The sequence below is a fragment of the Megalops cyprinoides genome, chromosome 13 (assembly GCF_013368585.1).
Source record: "Megalops cyprinoides isolate fMegCyp1 chromosome 13, fMegCyp1.pri, whole genome shotgun sequence".
Taxonomy (NCBI): domain Eukaryota; kingdom Metazoa; phylum Chordata; class Actinopteri; order Elopiformes; family Megalopidae; genus Megalops; species Megalops cyprinoides.
The window spans coordinates 24,099,331-24,117,997 of record NC_050595.1 but is presented as its reverse complement, the minus strand read 5'-3'; the positions used below and the strand labels follow the sequence as shown (position 1 = coordinate 24,117,997).

General features: G+C 44.0%; 3 protein-coding genes across 3 annotated transcripts in view; 2 read left to right on the top strand and 1 right to left on the bottom strand.

Annotated features, from left to right (window-relative positions):
- Window positions 1–10,546, top strand: part of adamtsl3 (ADAMTS-like 3) — a 119,654-nt gene extending 109,108 nt beyond the window's left edge. The window contains exons 24-31 of the mRNA XM_036544362.1: window positions 1,531–1,713; window positions 2,560–2,679; window positions 2,966–3,178; window positions 4,710–4,893; window positions 6,524–6,728; window positions 6,828–6,937; window positions 7,754–7,968; window positions 8,638–10,546. Coding sequence (XP_036400255.1) covers window positions 1,531–1,713; window positions 2,560–2,679; window positions 2,966–3,178; window positions 4,710–4,893; window positions 6,524–6,728; window positions 6,828–6,937; window positions 7,754–7,968; window positions 8,638–8,759 — 1,352 coding nt within the window. The 3' untranslated portion in view covers window positions 8,760–10,546. The remainder of the gene's footprint in view (window positions 1–1,530; window positions 1,714–2,559; window positions 2,680–2,965; window positions 3,179–4,709; window positions 4,894–6,523; window positions 6,729–6,827; window positions 6,938–7,753; window positions 7,969–8,637) is intronic.
- Window positions 10,547–11,611: 1,065 nt separating this feature from the next.
- Window positions 11,612–14,246, bottom strand: saxo2 (stabilizer of axonemal microtubules 2). The gene is made up of 4 exons (XM_036543146.1): window positions 14,209–14,246; window positions 13,187–13,366; window positions 12,788–12,990; window positions 11,612–12,606 (listed from the first exon to the last, which is right to left on the bottom strand). The coding sequence occupies exons 1-4, from the start codon at window positions 14,244–14,246 to the stop codon at window positions 11,612–11,614; spliced, it is 1,416 nt and encodes a 471-aa protein (XP_036399039.1).
- Window positions 14,247–14,465: 219 nt separating this feature from the next.
- The window catches only part of efl1 (elongation factor like GTPase 1), a 66,955-nt gene continuing 62,753 nt past the window's right edge, over window positions 14,466–18,667 (top strand). The window contains exons 1-7 of the mRNA XM_036543998.1: window positions 14,466–14,504; window positions 15,070–15,170; window positions 15,483–15,550; window positions 15,715–15,799; window positions 15,956–16,089; window positions 16,557–16,694; window positions 16,780–16,994. Coding sequence (XP_036399891.1) covers window positions 15,080–15,170; window positions 15,483–15,550; window positions 15,715–15,799; window positions 15,956–16,089; window positions 16,557–16,694; window positions 16,780–16,994 — 731 coding nt within the window. The 5' untranslated portion in view covers window positions 14,466–14,504; window positions 15,070–15,079. The remainder of the gene's footprint in view (window positions 14,505–15,069; window positions 15,171–15,482; window positions 15,551–15,714; window positions 15,800–15,955; window positions 16,090–16,556; window positions 16,695–16,779; window positions 16,995–18,667) is intronic.

The window sequence follows — 18,667 nt, the reverse complement described above, 5'->3', positions numbered from 1 at the left end:
CATTCCTTATTTCCTGATTGAGTGCCACGCTGTATCAGCCCTCTCGGACATGAAGGTCACATCAAGGCAACCTGGGCCGAAAATGACTGCAGGCAATGTACTGGATTCCAGTCCCGCCAGGACCAGTGATTGCATTACTTCTCAGCCTTGCCATCTCCCACGTGTTATGAAAACATAGCTGGCCAATGATGCCCTCAGTACTTTCATCTTGGCAGCCCTTTCAGCGCTAAGCAAGTTAGAAGTGAAGGAATGCATAAGATTTAAAATGTAAAATAACACGCCTTCGCTTTTCAGCAGCGGATCTAAGTTTTAATGTGAAATCTGAAATTGAAATTTGAGCGGAGGCATTTAAAAACGAATAGACATTTTTGACAATTTCACAAACATGGGGATTTCGGGAGCAAGCATTTGCACTGTGTGTGTGCATGCCTATGTGTCTGTATATGCATGCATGCATGCGTATGTGAGTTTGAGGTGCTGCAACTTGACCCAGCTGTACACAGGGCACCTGGGGACTCATGAGGTACCTTAGGCCCTTCAGTCATGATAATGCAAAAGTAATTCAATCTATGATGGTGAGGCCAAACCAAGGCTCCTGATAGAGAAAAACAATACTGCTACTCACTCCGGGGGGATTCTGGGATATGGGGCAGCACACATGCAGCTGGTCCCTGTTACAGTAGTGTTGAACAGGAATGACCATAGGCGACAGTCATTCATATACATTTCAGCATTACCTTAATGAATTTCTTGTAGCTAAACAAAAATTCTGAAGTGAAGTGTCACAACTATGCCCCCTTGGGGTAGAGTCGATGAAGTCCTCCACCTCCTTTAAGGTATTAGACATGCATGTAAGACTACATTCATTAGGAATTACATCTCTAAATGGTAATAATACTGGCTTTTACTGTAGGCTTCTGTTTGCTTATTCTTTTATATGACACACGTTAGTTGTGGCCCATGGAATTAGAATATATGTGTCCACTGAAGGGAGACGTACACTCTAAGAGCATGTGTCAGTTTCCCAGGATATTTTTGTTTAGAAGCAGAATTCTTTGCAAGATGAATGTCTCAAGACCTAAAGGAGGCAGTGTGTTTTATGTCAAGACTTCTGACCTGAGGTGGTGAGGTCCTGGGTGGATGGTCCCAGCCAGCACCAGTGGCGCCCACTGAAAAATGATGTTGTGTTGCTGTTGTTGTGAACAGGAACGTATATTGTCTTGCTTCCTTTCCTCTTAAGGGGAAAGAGGCCCCCTGCTTCTTTGTGTGCTTAGTCTTTGGATAAATTGCTGAAAGGTCTTGTTTTCTACAGTTAAATAGGCTGAAAGTAGTGAATAAGGCAGGTCATTGGCATGTGCTTCTCATTAGCGTACAGTGAAGCGATTCAGAGAGTGGACTGCACACAGGCAATTGTCATTCATTAGACTGATTTGCACTGCTAATATGTTCCAATCTGTGACTCTTTCCTTCATCGAGTTCATGCGAAACTTTTATAGCATGGTACCTTGGCATCTCTTTTTTTTCTGACAGGTGTCCCCCAGCCAACAGTGAACTGGCGTAAAAGGGAAGGCCTAATGACCACAAACGCATTCCCCCTGCTCAATGGCTCCTTGCTGCTCCGCAATGTTTCGCTCGACAATTTCGGGACATACTCCTGCCTGGCTTCCAACCCCCTCGGAAAGTCCGAGGCGTCTAGTCTCCTCCACGTCTCCGGTAGGTACCAAGGTACACGTCACGTCACGGTCACGCGAAGCTTAACTCCGTCCCGGAGAAATTCAGGAGCGCCCCCATCAGATTCGCTTTGTAGCTTTTGGACCCGCATGTGAACATGTCAGTTACCATCACTTCCCCCTTTATTGTCGACCCACAGACAGATGCATGAATACCATATTGATATTGGCATGGGGGGAACACGTCACTGCGAAAAATAGCCTGTGACTGGAACCGGACCAAGTGTAGGTCTGGCGGAAATAAGAACTGGCTCGTTCCATTCGCCACCAGGGTGGTAAAATCCATCTTGCCTCTTATTCAAATCGCGCCCCCCCCACCCCTTGTTGTGAATATACATTACGGTGTCAGATCGCTCTCAGGACAGAACGCAGATTTGTTCCGCCGCTGGCGTTCCACGGTGGTCTCCGGCCCTTTTTAAAAAACCATTACGCGGCGTTTCAGGGTTCACCCGCACGCAATGACACGGGATACTGTGTCGGCGTTTGCTGTGACGAGGAATACATTATCCAGGGCCGCTTTCCGAAAAACCGTTAACTTGCAGATCTGCGTTTGTCCGCTGAACCGGCAGGAGCTGCTGGCTGAAAGGTACACATGTGAGATCTATTGGCAAGGTTACGCACGCAGTAAGAGAAAAGCCTTACGGAGAATAAATCAATTAAAATGCCGGCAACGTTTTCGTTTCTCGCAGTCTGTCAGTCAAGTACGGTTTCATGTAGTGCTTGGAATATGTTTAGCGCTGGAACTGATGGTGATTTCCAGTTTATGTTTTTGCTGAGCTCAGAGTTCTGATACTTTCACTGACTGAGGAACCTGTTGCCGTGTGAACAGGACAATCCCTGGGCAGCCCCGCGGAGCGGCCCGATCTCTCCGCGAGCCGCAAGCGAGTGCTAATGGCCTCCCGCATCGGCACCAGTGTCACTGTGAGGCCCGGGGACATCCTGCGTATAGGTACGCTGTCGCTCGTTAAGAATCATGAACCCCCCCCCCCCGACACAGTCAGCTGCAGACCCATCGGGGGGGATAATGAGCCGTGACGCAGAGCTTCACTCTGACTCACTCCCACCCCCCCCTTTTTCTTTTGCTCTTTTCTCCCCCTCTCTCTTTTTCTCTCTCTCTCTTTTTCTTCCTTTCTCTGTCTTTCTCCCCCCCCTTTCTCTCTCTCTCCCCTTTCTCTTCCTCTCTTTCTCCCTCTCTCGCTCTCTCCTGCTCTGCCTCCGTTCCTGTTTCTCCTCAGGCTGCCCCGTCGTTCCAAGCCACAGAGACACAGTGAAGTGGTCTTTCCAGAACCAGACTCTGAAAGAGGCCTCGGGCCTGCAGTACAGGATGCTAGTCGGGGGACGGGTGCTGGAGGTGAACACGCTCTTTGGAAAGTTTGATGGCAGCTACAGATGCCAGACCTCCACAGGCTCCCAGCCCGTGTCTGCCTGGGTCCGCGTGAGCCTAGAAGGTCCGTATGCATGCGCCCTGTACCAGAACTCTTAAGAACTGTGTTTGGATCCTTAGACATGGGGGTTTGCTCCTTAGCTGGAATCACAAAGGGATTTGAAAGCAACTCTCCATCTCTGCTTCTCAAATGCACTTTCCAACATGTCTTACTCTGAAATATTCTGATGTTAGCGTGCTGTTCAGCAGCCACACTGGGTTTCAGTTTGAATGGCTTTGTGGACACAGCTGGTATCTATCATTAGAGCTTAATTGATATAGTAAATTGTAGCACCTCCAGTCATAAAAAGGGCTGTTTTTTGCAGAACTTTATCCATTAGGCATTAACAAGAGGGAAAGAAATCTAGAAATAAAGGAAAATGTAGATAGTATTTTAAAATATTTGACAGTGGAAGAAAAAAAAAAAGAAAAAAAGAGTAAGAAAAATTATCCAACTTTTCAGGGTGACCATATATTTTGGGTGTAGAAGTGAATTTAAGCTCGTTGTCTCTGTCTTGTTTATTGGTATTGCAAATCCTTCTTGACCTTTATATTTTTTGAAAAAATCCAGTCATACATTCATAAGCCAAGCAAGCACAGATTGTTTGAACTATTGAGAAATGTGTGCAAAGAATCATTGGTGAACCAAAAAATGCTTGCCTTAAGCCTTTGGGCTGAATCATTGGCTGTCACTTAGTGAGAAGAATGCTTCCAGAATTTCTGCAGTTGTATAGCAATTGGCATGTGGACAATCACCACAGTCATAATTACTAGCAAAGAAATGAAACATACTTACAGATACTGGTTTCATACTGTACGCAGAAAGAAGACACACTGTGGTATTCAATACGTGGCTTAGTTCACTTGTCTAATTGGGTTTTTCAGTTTAAAGATGCAGTGCTTTGATGTAGTGTAGTGGATAAGGAGCTAACTACAGGTTGCATGTTTGATTGCTTCTGCATGTAGCTGCATAAGTGACTTTATGGACTTGAGAGATAAATCAGCTGTGTAAATCACCCTGGGAAGGAGCATCTGCATCTGTTTTAAACCAACACATAGTGTAATGTGCTGGCCAAACCAGTGAAGATGTCTGCATTTAGTGACAAAGACGTGATGCTGTTTGCTCAGTGCAGGAGTCACTGAGTGTGACTGGAGTTTTGTTATGAATAGAGCAGTGATATTGTATGTTGGTTTAAGGACTGTATTTTGAGACAGAGTAGTAATACAGCAGTGTAGCATAGTGGTAAGGAGCAGGACTCATAACTGAAAGGTTGCTGGTTCAGTTCCCCATTGGGGCACTGCTGCTGAACCCTTGAGCTAGGTACTTAACCTCGAATTGCTTTAGTAAATATCCAAAAATCTGTAACCTGTGTAAGTCGCTCTGGATAAGAGCGTCTGCTAAATGCCAATAATGTAGTGAGACAGTACTGTATGGTAATTATACAGGGTTGGTGAGTGTGACCAATTGTGCTTTATGATGGGAGTGAGCAGTGATACTGTGTGCTGGTGAATATAAGAGCGTATGAACATGACTGGATGTGCCGTGTGATGGGCAGAGTATGAGTGGATGCTGGGGGACTGGACGCCGTGCAGCTCCAGCTGCGGAAACCGAGGGACACAGTCCAGGAGGGTGCGCTGCATCAGCCCTGCAGGAGAGGAAGTGTCCCCGTCCCTGTGTCACCACCTCCCCAGGCCGGCGAGCGGATCTCAGCCCTGCAACGCCCAGGACTGCCCTGCCAGGTACGGCCCCCAAATCCATAAACCGTTATGTGCGGACAGAATGACCGCAGACTACTTTTAACGAGATCAGGTAGAAAATCTAACCCCTAATCTGAAATCGGCTTGACTGCAGGCACCCCCTCCCCCCTCCTCTCTGATCCTCGGCCAACCTGTTTTCACCGATGAAACAGCCAATCATTCATTTGCGCCTGACATTTGTGTACGGCGCCCCGTGAACAACATGAATCAACCTGCACTGTCCTGCGGGGGTCATTAAACTGCAGTTTGTACCACCTGAATGTCATACCTCATCAATATCATCAGCCTCACTGCCTGCTTCGGTCTGTTCAAAGGACGGGAGAGTGAATAATATCTTGCCTTTTCGAGAACGTCGAAATGCCGCAGAACGTGAGACCTAGAGCCTAACGCTCAAGAGTTTTTTTTTTTGTTCTAACAAAAAGAAAAAAAATATATAACTCATCCTGCCAAATAAAAACATGTTTCATTTGTCACGGGCGCCCATGCCAAAACCATCATTTTATTATACCCATGTGGACAGACGTTTGCATTAATCGTCGTATCAATTCGGTCTGCGAAACTGCTTAGTGTCTTTTCTGAACTCTCTCCGGGTGATCTTCGTACAATGCCGGCCTTTGTTGCTGCCCCTCCGAGCCCTCTAAACCACAGACAGCTCTGTGCTGTTTCTGGCTGCTTTTACACAAGCCCTCTTAGGCGTTAACTCCTGCTTCTGCGGTCCGGGCGCCGGGGCTCACTTTAGCAACGTGTACGTGGTGCGGTGCGGACCAGTGTGGCACCGCACAGGTGCCTGGGTTCTGCTCGTCCTTTCAGGGCAAACTGGAGCGGATACGCCGAGCGTAAACAGGCTGCGGGGTATTGCATTCCGTCATTCGAGCGGCTTTCGCTGCAAAAGCGGAGACATCTGTTTTGTAACCGTTAAAGGGGGGGGGGGGGGTGAGGGTGGGGGGGGCGTCTGGATGGAGCTCTGTCGTGTGCACTGGGAGCCAGTGAAGCTTTCAGCAACTCGCTCTCTCTGAACTGGGAGTTTGTTTTTCATAATGACAGCAGGTGCAGGCCCTTTTGCGGACTAAAAACTTGTTATGTCTTGAGTCGCGCCCGGCGGTATCGTGACAAGGGCTCGTTCCCTGCAGGGGAATCTAATACGATCGCTTGGAATGTGCAGCCTCTCGATTCTCTTGACTCAAGCCTGTCGCCACACTTCCTAGTCTCTCTAGAAGCCAAGAGGCCAATGCGGTCAGCCTGAGTTAACCATTAGAAGAATAAAGATGTCAAAGGCTATTACCTGTGCTAAACTTCTGGTAGCCATTTTGTCATTTAAGGCCACAGACAGGCTGTAAGGAGTCCATAAAGGTTTTACTGCAGCTCTAGCCAGCATTTCCAAAACCTCAGTGTGGTGTTAAAGACCTCCTGTAATTCCACCTCCTGGCTGCCCACAGCAGGATATTGAGGCTCAGGCCAGCTTTGTATGCTTTCTGCATGGGGATAGTTTCATTCCAGTGAATTCTGTGCTGTGGGCTGAGCACTCAGGTATCGTGCCGTCAGTGTTTAGAGTGGGCCGGCCTCAGCCTTCTTTGAACGGGACAGCGTTCTGAAAGACTGCCTCTGTTCACAGCTGGGTCACCACCGTGTGGTCCAAGTGCTCCACTTCCTGTGGGCGGGGCTCCAGGCAGAGGCAGGTGTCCTGTCAGCAGGTGAAGGCCACGGGCGCCGTGAGGGTCCTCCCGCTGTCCGCCTGCAGCAGGGAGTCGAGGCCGTCCGACAGGGAGGAGTGCCAGTCAGACACCTGCACGGGGTGGCAGGCCAGCCCCTGGGGACAGGTATGTCACAGTCAGCGCCCTCTCTACACAGCCAGCTCACACCTGCACCCATAACGATTGTGACCCGGCTGACAATTTGTTGTCGTCATGTTGCTGCAGTGCTCTGGACGGTGCCTTGGCCCCGCCCTGACGGTGCAGAGCAGACCAGTGGTGTGCAGGCACCTGAACGGCTCCACCCTCCCGGAGTCTCACTGCGATGAGAGGGACAGGTACAGTACCGTTCTGCAGGAGAGCCCACACACCAGCTCCATCAGCAGCTGCACTGCAGCACTGGGAATGGACACACTGCTATTACAAAATGGGATCTTTCCTTCAAACTGCCTATGTAACGGCTTTCATGTGTGCCTTATGCATATCATCCAGATGTCTCCTATCGGTGTCCACCTCTAGGCTTGCTTACTCTATTTTCTTTTCATTTGTCTATAATTGTTGGTGGCCTTAGTAAAAAATAACCATCAGTAACCATTGTTTTTTTTTATTCGCTTGAATATTTGAAGCATGCTCCACTTCAGTTTAGGACTGAGGCCTCTTCTTCACAAACAGCTGATATCCCAAAAGGTCTCTGGGAATTAGGAGATTTGGCTTTATATATTAGAACTGTCTGACCAGCTTCAACACTGCATGTATAAATCACAGAATATGAAATTGAGGTTCATTTTGTGCCCTGAAAATCAATCTGCTGTACTGTGGGTGGGGGAACAGGTTGTTACCCTAGCAACACTTTTTTTCAGAATGTGCTTGCGTTCAGTCTTTGATGGTCATAGTATCACTTTCTCATTTCAAAATAGAAATTATCTGTAGAGCTTGTATGAAAGTAATTAGATAGCTCATATTTTGTGCTATCTGATATTATTAAAAAATGAAAAAAAAAAAACTTTAATGTAATTGTGCTCATCAATTTGTCCTGATAACCAGTGTATATGCACTCTTTACTGACCCCTTGTGGCCTTATTAGGAATGTAATGTTGGGAATGATGCATCCTGGAAAGGGTGGTTATAGCGGCGACCGTGTGCGCTCCCCGCAGGCCCCTCTCCGTGCGGAACTGCTCCTCGGAGATGTGCAATGTGCACTGGAAGACGGGCCCCTGGCGGGCGTGCACGGCGGCCTGCGGCAGCGGCTTCCAGTCCCGCCGGGTGGAGTGCGTGCACAGGAGGAACAACAAGACCCTGGCGGACCAGCACTGCGCCTGGCAGCGCCGCCCCATCACCTGGCAACACTGCAACGTTACCTCGTGCGGCAGTAAGGCCTGCGCAGTCTCTGCAGCACCGTAACGGGGGGGACACAGACAGGCCTCTCAGCCCCCATCTCTGTGGTACCAGTTTACTCTGCGAACCTGCTCTCCCTCCTTGTTTTCTTAAAAATAGGGAAGTGTCATTTGTATCGTGTTTCAGCTCCGTGGAAAAAAAAGAAAAAAAGAAATGCCCTGTAAAACTTATTAAGACAGGCAAATTGCCACACATGCTGTGAAAATAATATATCATCTGGCAAACGGTCTGTGAGCCGTTCTTCTGCAAACCACAAACCGAGGCCATACGCTGCACTCTACATATATTTGGCTGCACCCCCACCTCCTGGCAAAGAAAGAGATATAACTCTACATGGTGTTTTTCTGAGAAGATTAATTTGATATTTACATTTTATTTCACGGTTACTTGGGCACCGAAATGCAGTGACGGGGGAAATGTTTATCGTTGCAGCAGGAGGTGAGAAACCAAATCTGTGAGAAGTGATTAGTCCTGCTCTTACAGCAGTGCGCCCCCTGGAGGCTGAGCAAAGTGGTGCAGCTTAAACCCAGATTCACGTCTTTTTTTTTCTGCTGATTTATTGTTTAGTGCAGTTTTCCACTGGAAATGGTGAGAGGGCAGGAGGGGGATCCTCTTCTTGATGTCGTTCTGTTTGCTTTCTCAGGCGAATGCAAGGACACGACCCATTACTGCACCGTGGTGAGAAGGCTGAGGCTCTGCCTCATTGATCTGTACAAGCAGAGATGCTGTGAGTCCTGCCAGCAGGAGACACCGGCCATCCAGTGATTGGAAAGAAGAAAAACCACAACACGTGTTCAACGCGGGGACCTGAGTGCACCAGAGACATAGCCCTACATTAAAACCCTTAGCCTTCACCCTCTAAAAGAACAGACTGCTTCCTCAGACTCTGAGATTTATACTGGAATATGCTATTGTTGCACCACTGCTGAACGATACTGCTTGTTAATGAGGAATTTCTCCTGTAGATAACGGCACAGAGCATATGCTTTTTCGACCTCCGGAGATTTTGTGAACTGTTAAGAGGACTGAAATGAAGAAGGAAAGCAGAGACACTGTCCTTTGTCGTGGACACTCGCGTGATGCAGAGGATGACCTACAGACGTGGACTGAAGGAGCCTTTCTCGACATTAACCCATCCAACGCTGTAACGCTGACTGCAGTACCGGCCGCAATGCGCGTGTCCGGCCTTTACCGTTTTACACACTTCGGCAGCACTTAATCGACGACTCGATGATTATCGTATGCCACGCGTTGCATTCGTTTCGTTACCCGCGATGACATCATGCTGCTTATCTCTCATACTGTTCCTTCTTCTTCTGACGCAATGTTTTCTGTTTGCAAGAGGAGTAAGGTTTTGTAGCATGTGAGATCCTTCCTACCTTACAAAAATACCACAAGCTTAAACCTGTTGATGTGCTATACGTGAAAAATATGGTCAGAATACTTAAACAAGTGACTATGCACCAATGGCATTGTTCATCCCTTATAATGGTGTCCGGGGAGTATATATAGTGCAGCCTCCCAAACATGATAAATTGTGCATTGTAGATGACTTACATATCACACCTTTGCAACACCTTTCCAAATTCTTAAGGTAGATTACAGCTGTAACTGTGAATCTTTTAAGCCTTTAATCAAGACCATTATAAATCTCTTACAGTGAAGAAAATGTATGAGGGATTGATAACAGACTTAAACTGGTGTACATGTTATATGAGTGGAACAGTAGCCTGGTTAAAGGGGCTTAGTTTTATGGATGTGTGTCAATCTGCAGCAACTGCCCAGAGTCCAGAATGAAAGCCACTGAAAAAATGCCTTTACATTCTTTTGTATTCACTGTAAAAGTGTGACAAAATGATCAGTTGTGTGCTCTTGAAGGCTTCTCTCAGTAGTGGTAAATGGATTGACTGTGTGTGTAGCATATACATCTACAAATGTATTTTGTTAAGGATTTAGAGAAAAGTACAGAGCCCTTTATATGACCATTCACATGTGTGAAGGCATGATAAGTATTCAGTCATTTTGGAGAAGCTGATTAGTCTTGAATTAAGGCTAAATCAAATAGCAAACAGTCACGTCCTAATGTGTAATTTAGCCTTACGTCACGGCTAAACAGATAAAGCTTAATGTTTATACACAGCAGACTTTATATTGTACAGTACACGTCTGCTGTGGACAGTGGCATATGTCCGAGCGAGAGACCTGGGTCTTTTGTGCGGGGGAGACAACCCTGTCTGTAAGGGGTTGTGCCTTGTGGCTGCAAAGGCTGTAGGTTTGATCACCATTTGGACCACACCAGTAACTATCTAAATACAGAATCAAATGTAAAAACACTTAAACCAGGACTACAGGTAATAGGAATATAATTGGTTATTTGACTTTGGAAATGAATGCTGCTTTTATTTGAATAACTTTCAACAGAAGGACAAGCAGTGTTCAGAACGGTACACAACCACGGCATGGCCATGCATTGGAGCATTTTGCTTCCTGAATTCTGATAAAGGGTCTCATTTTTAATGTTTTTTTTGTTTGTTTCATATTAATGTAGTGCATTGTAAAATGTTTTGTATATATTATGTTTTAAGTGCAATATTGTACATTGAGTGTAGATTTTTGGGACTTTTATTTTCTTACCACCAAAAAAACTGTTTTACATGTCTTTATACCATGTATTTAAGATTTGAAGAATTAACCCTGCATTTAGCACTTGCTAACGTGATTTCTCAATGTGTTTCAAATTTCCCACTTGGCTTCATATGCATGTAATTGGGAAGTATTATTGCAAACATTTTCTAGATACCTGTTGTCACGAAGTACAAAGCAATGGAATGTATATACCTAAACTCAACATTCCCCCATAGCTACTGACATTTACTGTAACATGTTTTGGGTGTTGACCTAGATACTGATTGTGAAATGATCAATAAAACTGCATAAACAATAAAATACTGGGACAATGTAATATTAAAGTGCTATAGGAAACCGTACTAAGAAAATAAAGACAATCTTACCAGTTGATTTTATTATTATTATTATATTTGTGCTCTGAATATTCATCTTTGCTACATTTTACATTTACATTTTTCAAACATGATTGTTTAAGGGTTAAATAAAATGTATTGCTCTAATGAAATGCATGATTACCAAACTGGCACATATTTTATAATTAAGCTTGCCTGTTTTGTACTATGCAGAGTCCATCCAACTACACCTCTTCAGCATCAACTCTTCAGCATTGTTTTTTAAACAATGCTGAAGAAATATTCATAAATGGTTGGCAAGCTGAAATGTATATTACCAATTAAAGAGTCAGAACATCCAGAATAAACTGATTAATATTTTTTCTCAGAGAAAAAAAACAAGATTAATAGAAATGGATAATATCCAAACACATTACTGCATTTATTCCTCTACATAACAATCAAAGTTAATATTTTTCTCTCTAGAAAAGTGCATTTCCCTACAGGGTCTTGTAATTTGCTCTGATCAACAGAATTATCTTACTGGCAAAGTTCCAAAATCAAGCCTACATTAAAATATTGCCATTACCCAATTGAAAATCATTTTGAGGAAATACATATGTCTTACATGAGTGGGAACTGAAGCACGACTACCCATTATGACATCACAGCCACTTCTCTAGGGCTTTGAATGTTGGAGGCCACGGCCATCTTGTTCCTGTCTTGAGACAACAGCTTGCGGAAGAACCTGTGGCCTCGCTCATCGCTGTTTTCGAACACGTAGCCAGGCGGCGAGTCGAAGCTTGCAGGGCACATGCTGACCCTCTTGGGGGTGAAGTCGGCGCGGTACATGGTCCCGTCGTCGAAGGGGGCCTCGCTCCTCAGTGGTGCCTGGGCGGGCTTGAAACTGACTGACGGCTGCACGTCGTGCTGGGTGTAGTGGGCCTTGAAGGTGGTCAGGTGGTCGATCTTCCCGCTGGCCTTCCTCATCTCCTCCGGGCGCTTGATCATCTCCTGCCTGCGCGAGGCCCACGGCTTGAAGTCGTCCCTCATGGTGGTGTTGCCCTGGAAGGGGGCGGAGGACTTCGTGGGGCGGGGCAGGGGCCTCACCGAGACGAACGGCTGCACCTCGTGCTTGATGAAGTCGCCCTGGGAGGTGGTGCTCATGTCCATGGGCACGGTGGGGCCCACGTACTCCACCAACTGGCGCACCTGGGGCAGGGACACGGGCCACTGCTGGAAGCGGTCGCGGAACTCAGTGCTGTTCTGAAAGGGGACGTCTGAAGCCACCTTGCCGAAGTCGGGCTTGCAGCTCTTCGGCAGCTGCCCCGGGAGGCCCTGGAAGTCGGTGCGGTGAGTGGTGCGGTCCTGGAAAGGCTGGCTGCTGGGCTTGTACTCCTCTTTCGCCTTGATGAATCTGGCCTCCAGGGCGTGCGGCACAAAGGCCTGGCGGTTGGTGGTGGCGCTGTCGAAGGGAGCCTCAGACAGCTTGGCCATGTTGGGGGGCTTGAAGCTCTCGCGAGGGACCAGGCCTCGTGGAACGAAATCTTCCTGGAACGTGGTTGAGTTTCCAAACTTCTCAGTGGGTGGCTGGTATGAGTATTCTGGTCTGGTCAGCTCCCTCTTGTTGATCTCCCACGGTCGAAAATCCTCTGAAACAGAACAAAAACAAGTTATTTTGGGCTCACTTTGTGGTTCGTATTTTAAAAGCAACTATGTGATTGTTATGTTAAGACTTTTTAAGACTGTTGTAGGACATCTGCTGTGACAGAGTAGTCTTGTCACTGGAAAAATATGTTTACTCACTAATAAATGTACAAGATTCAACATCACCTTTATATGTTGGCAGAGTGTCCAGTTTCCCTCCTTTTGTGTGTACTTTTTCTTTGGGTCTTGCAGGGGCAAATGGCTGCACTTCATGTGGGTTGAAGTCTAGTTTATAAGTTGTCTCAAGATCAATCTCTCCAGTATTAGGTTTATATTCTGCCTGTTGTCGAGCAGGCCGACGAGACACCTCATAAGGTATATAGTCAGATCTCGAAAAAAAAAAGAGAACATTTTTGGCTAAAGTCTGCAAAAACAAAATTACTCTAGAAAATCATCTCATTGCATTTTTAACGATAGCGTTAGGAAACGTTGAGGAAAGTTGAGGAAAAAATCCAACATTTAATGTGAGCACATGGTTATGTTTGTAGTGAATTGAATGTTTTACACATTGCTGTTAAACATTACCTAAAGGTCGTAGTTCCATCCATCTTTCCTCGGTCCTTTTGATGCTCTTGTTTGGGTTTTAGGCTGGTGGGTGGATTGTAACCGCCATACGTGGGGTATTTCTCTTTATACTCTGTCACCACGCATGCGTTATTATCCTTCTTATACAACGCAGTGGGACGATGCGCGCAGCGGTGGCGCCTATAAAAATATTAAAATACACTGTTTTAGTTTTGTATGCTTAGATTGAAAAAACAGTCAGCACACATTGTGAGTAAAGTAAGCTAAAAATAAAGCTGAGTAAGTGTTGTACACTAGATATTTTCCTTGAGTCTTTCTCAGATTAATTGCGGTGCCTTTCTTAATTATTTAGTTATTTGGAAGAAATAGCCTAGTTCTGCCAATCAATCTGCCAGTCATTGCGCATTGCATTGATAATGACATTTATCAAATTACCGATGGTACAATTTTATAACAGAAACACAACTAGCTTGAAATAAAAAAAATACATAGAAAAAGAAAGTACTTAGCTACTCCTATGGAAAATCACAACCAACACCTAAATATCTGCAGGACCACTGAAGGCAACCATTCACGGAACAACTGGGAAACCTTATCTTGGTGTTTGTCAAGGGAACTCCCTTTGGAGTTAAAGGTTGCAAGCTAGTTAACAAACAAATCACCAGGGCTACTTGCGTTAGCTAACTACACAAGAAAGCTAAATGCAGTCATGATTTTTGAAATTATGTTATTATTAGTCAGTCTAGCCGTATAGACGATCATGCAATTTTAAGATTCTCTTGTTTAAGATATTTTAATAGTTAGATTTTGTGTTCAGGTCTGTGGAGGTAAAGGTAATATTAATAAAACTAGCTACAGCAGGTAGTTCTGCTTTGTTCAGAGACACTGTTTATCGGATTTAGCAAATTCGTAAATTCAATTCAAATGCATAATCTAAAGATAATTTTCAAAAGATAGTTTGCTATAATGTTATTTATCTTGCCAACTCATCCGGAACGAAATACATTAAATTGCATTCTTACCCACAGTTACAGATTTCGCAAATGCACAAGCGTTTCATGTTCTCCAATAATGAAGACAAGATACATAGATACAGCCAGACAATATTTTAGCGATTGTTTCCTCCACCAACTCAGCTGGCACAAGTTACCGTCCCCTGCAACTCATTGCGTGAGGAGAAACAGAGATGTTCCTAAGGAAGCAACCGGTCTCTGAGGCAACCGGGGAGGCGTCTTAGCAACGACGTTCCTACGTGGGTCATAGGGCAAAGTGGATGAACTACAACTTACTTCCGGGATAGAGAGAGTATCAACGTGAGGTTTGTTTTTCCACTTTCCATGTGGTTTTAAATTATGTAATTGATCGTTTATGGTTTCTTGTGTTGATAACATATCGTGTTTATGTAACTGTCAACAATTCGATTTACTTAGTCGTCTAATTGGTTAATAACACGATATACATTTTTAAAACTTGCTAGGTAATGTGTTCATCACAAACTACAGCTGGCTAGACTAGTAGCACTACATGTCAGTGTAGCTAACTAATAACTACTGGAAAATGCCGGGAAATAACAAGCTAGCTACTGATTTAGTCACTTCTTTTTTGAGCTAACCAGCAGACTGCTTACTTTGCTTGTTATCTAGCTAGACTGGCTGTCTTGCTTGCATGCTAGATGCTAATTTGAGTGGAGTTAGGGTAGTTCGCTAGCTTGTCGTTTCAGTACGAATATTGTACCTGCTGACGTTACAGAGCTAGCGATATAGTAACTACGCATGCAGCTTTCTTGAAAACTAGACGTAATGAACATGCAAACGTTCAGACATGATCTCCCTGAAACAATTTTATTGTCTCGGTGAATAATCTCTGGTCACGTTCATTTTTAGGTTATCAAGAATGGGGCACACAAGTTTAGACAAAATTATTGCACTACAGAAAAACACAGCAAACATAAGGAATCTTTGTATTTTAGCTCACGTGGATCATGGTAAGTCATTCAGTTATGCATTTGTATTTATTGCGACTACGTTGTTGATGGAAGATAAATGCCTTCATTTATGCAATGTGTTTGATCTACCCTCCAAAATTCAGTTTACCATAATTATCCTGCTAAACTATTTTCTTTTAAAGATAAAATAAAACATAAAAAGTTTCATACACTTCCAGTACTTCATGGCAAGCATATGGTTACGTATCCTACTCTAGAGACCTTTTATAATATATATGTTCTTCAAATCCGGAATTATGAGAGGCCTTTACATGTTCTTCACATTTAAAGTTGTCGCGAATTATTTTGCAGGTAAAACAACTTTAGCAGATTGCTTGGTAGCCAGCAACGGTATTATATCCAGTCGCTTAGCAGGAAAGGTTGGTACACTTAAAAGTTCTTTGTCACTATAATACCACTTTCATCAATTTCTTTCAGTCATTTTGCCCACAGTGTACACGGCATCAATGTGGATATTGTAGGGATATCAGCCAAGATGTACAATAACTTGCTATTATAATAGATTGTTTTTATGTCACCTCAGCTGAGATATCTGGACAGCAGAGAAGATGAACAGATCAGAGGAATAACTATGAAATCCAGTGCAATTTCATTGCATTACGCGACTGGTGAGTCAGTTTGTTGTCCTCTCAAAATATGAATAGGCAGAAACGTTCTTCAACTGTAAGAGCTATGACAGCTGTATGTGCCATGTACGTGTGTGATATACATGTACAGGGGGTCTCTGTGTAAAATGAACCTTAAGGCTGCCTGTGTGCTCTCAGGTGGAAATGACTACCTCATCAATCTGATTGATTCACCCGGGCACGTGGACTTCTCCTCTGAAGTGTCAACTGCAGTTAGATTGTGTGATGGTGCCATTGTCATTGTGGATGCTGTGGAAGGAGTTTGCCCACAGGTAAGATGCATTACCTTGTGTGTACCACTCTGATAAGAGAACCTTTTTGAGACTTTTTGGTTATAAAAGATTACTCTTGACTTGATAAACCTCTTACTATCCTTTTAGTTGGATGTCATGCAGTATTAAGCACATTGCATTTTACCACATGAAGCTACAGGATAATGAATTTATGATTTATTTAGATTTATGTATATTCAAGTCATTGTTTGAGCTCGCTGCATAGGTAGCTTATGTTCCGAGAGGTTAACTATTTACTAAGGTAAATATAATTAAAGGTAATGTAATTTTGAATTTTTGTCTATTGTATATTGGGACATATGTCTTTCTTTAACTGATCATTTTTCAATAATGTGTAATGTGCAAAAGAAACAGAGGCTACATATTCTAACAGTAACACTTTTCTTCATTAATGACAACAATGTGTCATTGACAGCATGTCTTTTGTCATATGTTTTTGGCTGCAGACACAAGCAGTGTTACGACAGGCCTGGTTGGAAAACATCCGTCCAGTACTGGTGATCAATAAAATAGACAGGCTAATCATTGAACTGAAACTCACCCCGCAAGAGGCCTACACGCACCTTCAGAAGATATTAGAACAGGTGGGTTTACCGGTAATTCTCTCCAAGGCTACTTCATCCACATCAGTTCAGAGCAACTGAATTGGTGTCATTTTTTTGTTTCCAGGTAAATGCAGTGACAGGGTCTCTCTTCACCTCTAAAGTCCTGGAGGAACGAGCGGAGAAGGACACAGAGAAGCAGGAGACCAATGACAGTGTCAGTGGTGAGCAGGTGTATGACTGGAGTGCGGGTCTGGAGGAGACAGATGATTCTCACCTGTACTTCTCACCTGACCAGGGCAATGTGGTCTTTGCCAGTGCCATAGACGGCTGGGGCTTCAGGTATATCCCTCCTTTTGTCTCTGTTCTGCATGTTGCGTTTTTTCAGGAACACTAGCCCTTGTTGTTCTTAAAGTGTCCACAAGGTGGGGCTTTGGTCTAAGGTTTTGAAAATCTTTGTCCGGTGATAGTGTGCATTAAGTATTGAGATTAATTTCTTTGAATGATCACTAGCCAGAAGATGAGTATAAAACATAATTTTACACGCTATCCTACATATGATTAATGGTTATGCAAATTGCTGATAGAAATTGCAAATATGTACATTTTAATGTGGGTACCTGAGAATGTCTGTGTGGGTGACGAACCTCTTCAGATTACCTCCAAATGTCTCGTGTTCAAGATTTATTTATAAATCTATACATTTATAATTTTTTTAAAAAATCACTATTTCACTATCAGTTTTGATATATGTATAATTTTCCTCCCAAAAATGCACCATCACTGTCTACTATCCTTATATAGACTGTAATAGCAGGTTTGCAAATGTTATGCAGCCTAATATTCCCTTTGATCTTGCACCAAACTTGGCCAGTAGAAAGAGGCGATGCTGGCACAGAGAGGGGCCTGCTGGCATGAGTAGAGCACTGGAACAGGTTGAGATGATGAACAGATTGCCTGCAGAAAATGAACACAGAGTAGGAGACAGTAAGAAAGCGCTGCGGAAATGACTTGCATCCATGCAAATTTTTTTTTTTTTTTGGGTGCTGTTTGTTTAAATGGGATTTTTAACTGCATGTCTGTGCTGAGTATCACCTCATGGCTGTACTGATTTGCCTGTATAGAGTCTTGACAAAGAACAAAGTCTTTGTGCTCTATAGGTAGGCCATCATTTTCTGAAAGGTTCAGGGATAAAATTTGGTAGGAGAACAACCATTCCTCCTGGTATTTTTTTTAGCTTTAGCTTTTTTTTTGTTACATTCCCTCCTGAAAAGTGATGCTAGGAAAAGTCGCTTAATAACCTCAATGTCTCCTGTCCAATAAAACCACACACCTGTGTGTATACTGTATACTTTCTGAAGATATTGAAAGAAAATAAAAGCCAAGAGTAAACCAGTCAGAGGCTGCCAGATCTAGACCAGGGACCTGGCAGGTAGACGTATGAATTTAACACTGCTCTCCCAGCTCTAATAAGTCACTGTTTTGTTGAGAATGTTTTTTTCAGAAACCCTAAAAATATAAGAAGAAATTCCATAAGAAAGAAATTGGCCTCATATCATTGTTTGATTTCAAACCACCTTTAATCCATTTTTCATGTTATTTTTTCATAAAACCAAGGTCCTACCTCTGCTGCGGTGCAGGTGAAGCCAAACGTCTTAGGTGAAAAAAGGTCTTTCCTCTCTAACAGACTGTCAGTTGATTGCACTTCCATTTCTACATTTCTCGGAAAATCGTGATCGACTCTATTTTTACATTTGGCGGGAGGGGGGGGGAAGAACATGTAAAGCATTTGTCATTTTCATGCAGATGGTTAATAGGACGTGTTAATGGATCTCAAGTGTGGGCCCAAGTCAATTTGCATCAAGATTATATTTTATTTCAGCCGGCTGATAAGTAATTTGGGTGCTTGAAATCAGGTCAGTACAAGACTGGGAAAGTGGTTAATTCACTCTGCCGCACCGTAGTGGTGTTGCATAATGACCTCTCCAAAGAGACCAGACAGCGGCGGTATGGGC

Bases quoted from the DNA above. Each gene is read 5' to 3' on its own strand.
- saxo2 (XM_036543146.1), bottom strand. From the start codon at position 14,246: ATGAAACGCTTGTGCATTTGCGAAATCTGTAACTGTGG. The intron at 13,367-14,208 runs GTAAGAATGCAA...ATATTTTTATAG, and splicing joins TGCGAAATCTGTAACTGTGG to GCGCCACCGCTGCGCGCATC. The intron at 12,991-13,186 runs GTAATGTTTAAC...TTTTTTTTCGAG, and splicing joins GATGGAACTACGACCTTTAG to ATCTGACTATATACCTTATG.